We start from the raw sequence: 8306 nt of genomic DNA on the forward strand, positions 1-8306 counted from the left end.
GGCATGTCTCTTATATAAATTGTCTCTGCTATAACTCATGAATGGAACTAGATATTTTCACCAAACTCGGGACACGTGCTCAATCTGAGGTTACTGAGGTTAAAAAATTGGGACGATTGGTGGCGCCAAAAATATAAAAATGTCCATAACCACCCAACCATTAGCCCAAATTACTTGAAAATTGGCATGCGCTGTCTTTGTACAAAGTGCCACAATAGTCTATGAGGACAATGGCGTATCTCAAAAAACATGGCCGCCAATGAAATTTGAGTAGCTATCAGACAAGGTTACCAAAGGCTGATCAGAACGAAAGTCAGTGAGCATATTCGACTCATTGCTCTAGAGTTCTATAATAATTTTGATAGAAATTGGCCCCTAGTTGGCGCTAACTTGTTTTATGCCTCTGTAATAACGTTGTTTTTCACACATACACACAATATTCATGTAAATTGCTCCATAGACAAAATAGCTGAAAAGTAATTGCTTTCTTTTGTGATGCAGGTGATGTATTATTAGTTTTATTCATTTTATTAAAACTGTGATTCTACAACATAAGAGCCAGCAGTTTTGTGGCAAACAGAGAAAGTGAAAGATTTAACAAACAGTTTGCGCACAAAAAGGTATGGCATCACTTAGAATCACACAGACATTAAGAATCAGCATAAATCCCAGCAATGGTGATAAAAGTATTTGTGCTAAAATTCATGATGGGAGTCTGGGTGAGTACCTGTGCTTGTACCTAACATGCACTGCAACATGAAAATTAATGTCACCATCGTTGAGATTCATATGTTGATTCTTGATCTCTGTGTGAGTCAGCATAATACCACAGAGGTTTTTACATCTGATTGTCACAACAATGGATCTTACAGTATCACATTTCTACTATAATTAATCATACAAAACTAATAATAGATCACCTGTTTAAATAGAGATTAGGCTCTGGATAAGTTCAGTGAATATAGTCACTAAATTGTGAGTTTTATCACCAAAACACAACTATCAACACCTGATTATATTTTCTTTCTTTTTTTTTTTTTGTTGTTGTTGAAAAATTATTATTGAATTATAAATTCAAGGCCCAACTAAAGCAAAAAATGATCTCCATCATGGTAACTTTAATGAAACAATAAATCATCAACATATAAACCTCTGTTAATTCTCAATAACAACTTCTGTAGACGCGTGACGAATAAAGTCAAACTGTTTAGTAATAAGTGAAGCTGGTAATGCTGTTGTTTGTGGAGTTGTTTAATCCTCCTCTGCTGATATCTTGAGAGATTTAACGTCTTCTTTTATCTTCATTTGATTGTATCTAAGGCTGTGGATGAAGTCAGTTGTAGTTTCTGTGTTTCTCTTTTGTTATTTTCCCTTTAATGATTCTTCTTGTTAGCAGCAGGTGTTCTTCAACTAATGCTCAATCATCACTTAATAAATCACTTTAATCACTTAATTTCTTGACTGCAGTGTATCGTCTTTTAGTGACCTCAACTGAAATAACTTCAGAGTACTCATAACTATTGGTTTCTAAAAAAAATAATGAATTAAGGTAATCGCTGTCCTCAAATGTTATGAGTTGGCTTAAGTTATTGGATTTGAATCATATTTTATCAAAATCCATCACTTCATATCTATTTAAACATTAGTTTTTGACAATTGAGCTACATTATGAGTAATGTGAAACCTGAAAATGGTGTTTTACAGAGGACACTTGAAATAAACAATTTTGTTACCCATATATTTCAAATATCTGCATCTAAAACAAAATGTGTGCATGTGTGTGTGTGTGTGTGTAAGCATGCTTAGTCTATATTAAGTATTATTGTTTAAGAGAGGGTTTTGCCCTTTCTACTAAGGGTGTTTTTTTTTTTTTTGGTTTTTTTTATACATATAGAGTGTTTTTAAGGAATATTACTGACATCAATAACCAGGGCTGTGGGTTGCTTATTTCAGAAAGTTGACTGCATTGTGATATCCGGTACAGGCTGACTGGGAATGATTTTTTAAAGGTGTGATTTTTAGGGGCCTCTGGTGCCCATGTTGTGTCTTAAACACTGTGGACGGTCATTGTACAGACTCTATGACTCTCTGATGTCAAGTGTTGGACTCTCTGTTTGAGGATGTGAAATTTAGTCATATTTAAAATGATCTGCAAGTAATCAGATCAAGGCAATACTCTTCTTCCCTTACATTCTTCCTTCCTGTCTGGAGTCTCTCCTGGTTTTTTTATGATCAGCCTAGTTGTATGACAAAGTTTCCTTTTTCAGTGCAAGATATCTCCATTGGACTTTTATAATTTAAGGAAAACTCAGCCTTCCATTGTAAGATGAACCGTAAGAGAATAAATGGAAGAATCTGAAAAGTATTTACTGTTACATGCTGTCAATTTAAGTCGCAATAGGATTTTATGATAAACAAAAACAGAGACAATACTTTTTTTTTGTAAAAACTGTCACCACACTGTTCATTCAGTTTTTGCTGGATCAAATATAGTCAGACGATGCCTCCTGGTGGCCATTATTCACAGTTCAAACAATGTCAAAAAGCACAATGTTTATTCAATGTCTGAAAGTGTTTATGATTTCCTTTACAAATCATCTACATCAGAAGATTGATGTGCTCCCACGCTCAGAAACCATACCTGAAATCAGGCAGAAATTGATAGATGATTAAATCAGCGCAGAAGGAAGCCTCCACAGAGGGGGTCGTCGCTCTCCTGGGTGAAGCTGGCCACACCGCTGTAGTGAGCATGACCTCTGACCTCTACTACCACAGCCTTGAAGTCCCCACACATGGTCTCCTTTAACAACAGAACAGCTGCAAATGACTGATTTTGTTAAAGAATCAAGCATATAAAATACATTTCTAGGACTAGTAACATATATATAATACCTCACTTATTTACAACAATAAACGGATATGAAAATCTGTTTTTATTTGCTACAGGTACCTCTACTGCTGTTCCTGTAAATACTGATCCTGTAGCTCCACTCTGGAAGCTTCTGGCCTGGTTCAGTGCGATCAGGCCTTTATGGTACTGAAGAGCGATACGAGCGGTGACGCCAGACCCAGTAGGGCTTCTATCCACCTGACAACCCATATAACAGACATCTGTCACATAGACTGAAGAGCAAAAGAGTTGATATCATTTTAGGAGGAACAGTATTTAAGGGCAGAAATTCCTGTTTATGGATTGATATAAACATGTCAGCCGGTCACTGCTGGTTTTACCTGCGCGTCAGCAAACACACACACATTAGTCGTGGGCTCTTCAGAATAACCATCTTTGCCGTCAGTAAGGATTGTGCCATAGAGGAAGGCCAGATCCTCACTGACTGGATGGTACAGCTTTACCTAGGGTCAACAATAATTAGTCCACTAAATCATGCAAATTATAGATTAATAAAACACAATGTGGAATAAAGTAGGTTTGTGTTTCTTTCTTTAGAAAAAAAAACCCCTTAAATTTTAATGAAAGAATCAAATAAGGTCTTATTCGAAACCAAACCGAAATAAATAAATAATTTCATCCAGTATCACCATATTCATGATTTCTATTCATGCCTTCAAATAGCTTGAATGTAATTCCACACCATTGCTTCATTAAGTACATGCAGATCCATGAATACGCAAATTAGTCCCGCCTCCACTCACTCACAGCAGCTCAGAGATCCACTCGCTCAACTTTACTGTAGTAAACACTGCACAATGCCAAGTGGAAATACTGGTTAAATCCAGCCGTATATGTTTGAACCAGAAACAGATTCAGAAGAAGAAGTGGAAGAGTGAATTATACAAGCTCATCTACAAGTCGATCGATGTATCAGAATGGTTATGTACAGCTCTCTGCAACGTCGGACACATAACAGTAATTAATATGATTAACCTTTGGCTTGACTATGTTGTCAAACAGATAATAATGTGTTGCTAATGTTACACAAACCATGTTCTCGTTCACCATCTCAGAGTCGGACAGCTGCCTTCTAAAAATCAGCATCCTTAGAAAAGCTTTGAACAACTCAGAACGTCAGTGGAGAAAGTCAAATTGTTTAGAACATCATAATATACAGTGAGGAAAATAAGTATTTGAACACCCTGTTATTTTGCAAGTTCTCCAACTTGGAAATCATGGAGGGGTCTGAAATTGTCATCGTAAGTGCATGTCCACTGTGAGAGACATAATCTAAAAAAAAAAATCCAGAAATCACAATGTATGATTTTTTAACTATTTATTTGTATGATACAGCTGCAAATAAGTATTTGAACACCTGTCTGTCAGCTAGAATTCTGACCCTCAAAGACCTGTTAGTCTGCCTTTAAAATGTCCACCTCCACTCCATTTATTATCCTAAATTAGATGCACCTGTTTGAGGTCGTTAGCTGCATAAAGACACCTGTCCACCCCATACAATCAGTAAGAATCCAACTACTAACATGGCCAAGACCAAAGAGCTGTCCAAAGACACTAGAGACAAAATTGTACACCTCCACAAGGCTGGAAAGGGCTACGGGGAAATTGCCAAGCAGCTTGGTGAAAAAAGATCCACTGTTGGAGCAATCATTAGAAAATGGAAGAAGCTAAACATGACTGTCAATCTCCCTCGGACTGGGGCTCCATGCAAGATCTCACCTCGTGGGGTCTCAATGATCCTAAGAAAGGTGAGAAATCAGCCCAGAACTACACGGGAGGAGCTGGTCAATTACCTGAAAAGAGCTGGGACCACCGTTTCCAAGGTTACTGTTGGTAATGCACTAAGACGTCATGGTTTGAAATCATGCATGGCACGGAAGGTTCCCCTGCTTAAACCAGCACATGTCAAGGCCCGTCTTAAGTTTGCCAATGACCATTTGGATGATCCAGAGGAGTCATGGGAGAAAGTCATGTGGTCAGATGAGACCAAAATAGAACTTTTTGGTCATAATTCCACTAAACGTGTTTTGGGGAACAACCTCCTTCCCCTCAGTTAGAGCATTGAAGATGGGTCGAGGCTGGGTCTTCCAACATGACAATGACCCGAAGCACACAGCCAGGATAACCAAGGAGTGGCTCTGTAAGAAGCATATCAAGGTTCTGGCGTGGCCTAGCCAGTCTCCAGACCTAAACCCAATAGAGAATCTTTGGAGGGAGCTCAAATTCCGTGTTTCTCAGCGACAGCCCAGAAACCTGACTGATCTAGAGAAGATCTGTGTGGAGGAGTGGGCCAAAATCCCTCCTGCAGTGTGTGCAAACCTGGTGAAAAACAACAGGAAACGTTTGACCTCTGTAATTGCAAACAAAGGCTACTGTACCAAATATTAACATTGATTTTCTCAGGTGTTCAAATACTTATTTGCAGCTGTATCATACAAATAAATAGTTAAAAAATCGTACATTGTGATTTCTGGATTTTTTTTTTTAGATTATGTCTCTCACAATGGACATGCACCTACGATGACAATTTCAGACCCCTCCATGATTTCTAAGTGGGAGAACTTGCAAAATAGCAGGGTGTTCAAATACTTATTTTCCTCACTGTACATCTTATACATAATTAACCCGCTATATTGCTAAATGTGCCCGATTTTTTATATCAACAGAAAAATATACCGGCATAACCTGGCTTGTCTTAAGACTCCCCTGCTTCACAGCATAGTAATGATGATAGGCTAAAGCTCCTGCACGTTGATGTGATTGGATTCATTTGACCAGTTCTCTTTATTAAACACTTTTATATTTTTAGTCTTAGTTAAGAATAACAACACTGGGTCAGTTACCTGGGATTTGACAGCATCACTCACAGCAGTGGCTGCATCCACCAAATCTCTAGTTTTGGACTTGTTGACATCCAATCCAAACTTCTCAGCACTCACAAAAGCATAAAGAGCTCCACCATAACTGATGTCCACAGTGATGGACTCATATCCTGGTACAGAGACACTCACATCTAGAAAAACAAGGATAGCAAAGAATTTAATTGACTAATATAATAATAAACTTGCAATTTCTTTTATGATCGCATTGCCATGCTCTGATCATAGTTGTCACCTGTAGCGAAAGCAAAGGCTGGCACACTGAGAAATCTGACAGCTCCGGTTTTCCCATTGGAATATTGTGTAAAGGCCTTCACTAAGCCACAGGGGCAGTGTATGTTTATCCGCGTCTCGGGTGAAGTGGGCTCTTTAATCAAACCATAATCCACCGCAAAGCGCCCGAGCGCAATGACAGCGTGGCCGCACATAGTGCTGTACCCTTCATTGTGCATGAACAAGACGCCGAGATCAGCCTCTGCTAACTCACTTCTGACCAGAAGGGCTCCGTACATATCATAGTGACCACGGGGCTCAAACATTAAGACCTTGCGAAGATGATCGAGATGCTCTCTCACATAACGTCGTTTGGCAAGGATGGTGTCCCCCTTCACTTCTGGAAACCCGCTCAGGATAATGCGCAGCGGCTCTCCACCTGTGTGCATGTCCACTACTGATAAAACAGACCCGGAGTGAGGGGGCAGCTTTGGGAACTCCATAGATCACTCTGTAGTAAAAATAAATTCATGAATACATAAATAATGAAAAACAGATTTGCAATAGTCTCAAAACAACTGTATCTTTCTGATCCATCTTTTTTAGGGTACTTTGATTTAACATGCAATGATTTTTAAAATGTTGCAGATTTATGCTAATGAGAACTGTCACATGAACTTTAGGACAAAAGACAGTGCACGTTTTTTTTTGTGCCATAAAGTATATATAAAAAACTTAATAAATAAGTAAAGTAAATTAAATAAAGTCTTCAAATATGACATAATTGTACATAAATAATAATAATAAAAATGCTCAAACATGCGTAAATAGTTTATTAGCTTAAAAAATAAATTGGTTAAAGTAAAGCTGACGGGTGACATTGTAAAGATAGCTCATAATACTGAAGAGGTACATTAACCAAAAAGATTTTATGATGTTCATTGTAATGGACTCTCAACGTACAGTAATCAAAACTGTACTGTCAAACTGAGATTTTAGTAATAATCCTCCTACAACTGTTGTCCAATCATCACAGTTATTATCTCAATTATTATCAGACCATTATTGACAAAAGTGGTCAAATGTAAAAGTTTTACATTCGGCAAACTATATAACAAGAAGCTATTGCGATGCTTTGAATCTGCATTGACACTCAACCTTATGTAGGCTACAGTATGTCTTTCTGGTAACATCAAAGCTGTCAGTGGAATATGGTACTATGATTAAAATCCCTGAGATCTAAGAAGGCCATACGATTTTAGTACCGTAGCTCTATTATTGACGCATGGACAAAAAAGGATTGTCCACATGCATCATGATTTTTTTGGTACCATAAACCAACAGATTTTCCTAAAAGGGGAACTTAGCCCCATTGTACCCTTATCCCAAAGCCTTTATGCAGAACTTTATTGTCCAGCGCTAGTTTTACTGAAATAATTTGAGATATGAAGCAGCATCTTACCGTCACAGCTTTGCACTGTTTATAGGCTACTTATGAGAAAGACAGAAAGTTTAATAAACACGTCATCGGAAATATTATCGAATGTTTTATGTTTTTACGATTAAAAAACTGTTTATTTACGACTGTTTATTTCAATGTGCAGTGGCTCTTTATGGATGTCCCCGACTCCCTGCATGTTTTCTGTTGTACTGAAGGGTTCATTCTAAAACCTGTAGAAATTTCAATGTATTCATATTGTAAATACCTGCAAATATCCTGCAGCAAAAAAAAAAAAAAAAAAAAAAAAATTATCATACTATGATAAAACCATAAATTTCCACATCTTATTGCATATTACATACCTCTCAAACATTTGCACATCAATGACACCAAAGCCAAATGCTGCCACGCATCGAGATAAACAGACTCGCGTCGCGTATAGTGGTTTCTTCTCTTTCAGCATTGGCTTATTGGCGACTCGCATATATCGCCACCTATGGGTTGTTGAATATTATAATTATGTTATGTATATTTCAATATTTTCATATTTTCCCATCCCTTCCAGGTACCCAACACTGACTGCACAACTGATTAATTTTAATTTCGTTAATCTAGCCAATTTAGTTAATATTTTTATTTTCTAAAGTTTATATAACTTAGATCTCTTTATTTTATTATTTATTTTGACTTTTACTTTTAGCACTTTTTGACAAGGTAACGCAAGGTATCATCATATAAATGTATATAAAGATATATATAAAAACAATATATATAAAAACAATATATATATATATATATATATATATAATCTTATGTCACGCGTGCCAAGCCCGCGAAACCTGCCAGCGGGTATATAAGCAGG

General features: G+C 37.3%; 1 protein-coding gene across 2 annotated transcripts; it reads right to left on the reverse strand.

The window, feature by feature from the left end:
* Positions 1-1800: 1800 nt before the first annotated feature.
* On the reverse strand, positions 1801-7987 carry LOC311069044 (trans-L-3-hydroxyproline dehydratase-like). Of its 2 annotated transcripts, none has more exons than XM_084091968.1 (6): positions 7807-7987; positions 6366-6514; positions 5755-5924; positions 3232-3354; positions 2951-3088; positions 1801-2800 (listed from the first exon to the last, which is right to left on the reverse strand). In XM_084091968.1, the coding sequence occupies exons 1-6, from the start codon at positions 7926-7928 to the stop codon at positions 2675-2677; spliced, it is 828 nt and encodes a 275-aa protein (XP_083948094.1). In that variant the 5' UTR covers positions 7929-7987; the 3' UTR covers positions 1801-2674. The 2 variants fall into 2 exon arrangements, with proteins under 2 accessions (XP_083948094.1, XP_083948093.1); XM_084091967.1 differs by having other exon boundaries at positions 1804-2800; positions 6026-6514; positions 7807-7884.
* Positions 7988-8306: the final 319 nt, after the last annotated feature.

This window comes from Abramis brama (genome assembly GCF_963993115.1).
Source record: "Abramis brama genome assembly, chromosome: 18".
In the NCBI taxonomy this organism is placed as follows: Eukaryota; Metazoa; Chordata; class Actinopteri; order Cypriniformes; family Leuciscidae; genus Abramis; species Abramis brama.

Bases quoted from the DNA above. Each gene is read 5' to 3' on its own strand.
- LOC311069044 (XM_084091967.1), bottom strand. From the start codon at position 6,506: ATGGAGTTCCCAAAGCTGCCCCCTCACTCCGGGTCTGTTTTATCAGTA. The intron at 5,925-6,025 runs GTGACAACTATG...TTGTTTTTCTAG, and splicing joins AGCCTTTGCTTTCGCTACAG to ATGTGAGTGTCTCTGTACCA. The intron at 3,355-5,754 runs GTAACTGACCCA...TGTTGACCCTAG, and splicing joins GTGATGCTGTCAAATCCCAG to GTAAAGCTGTACCATCCAGT.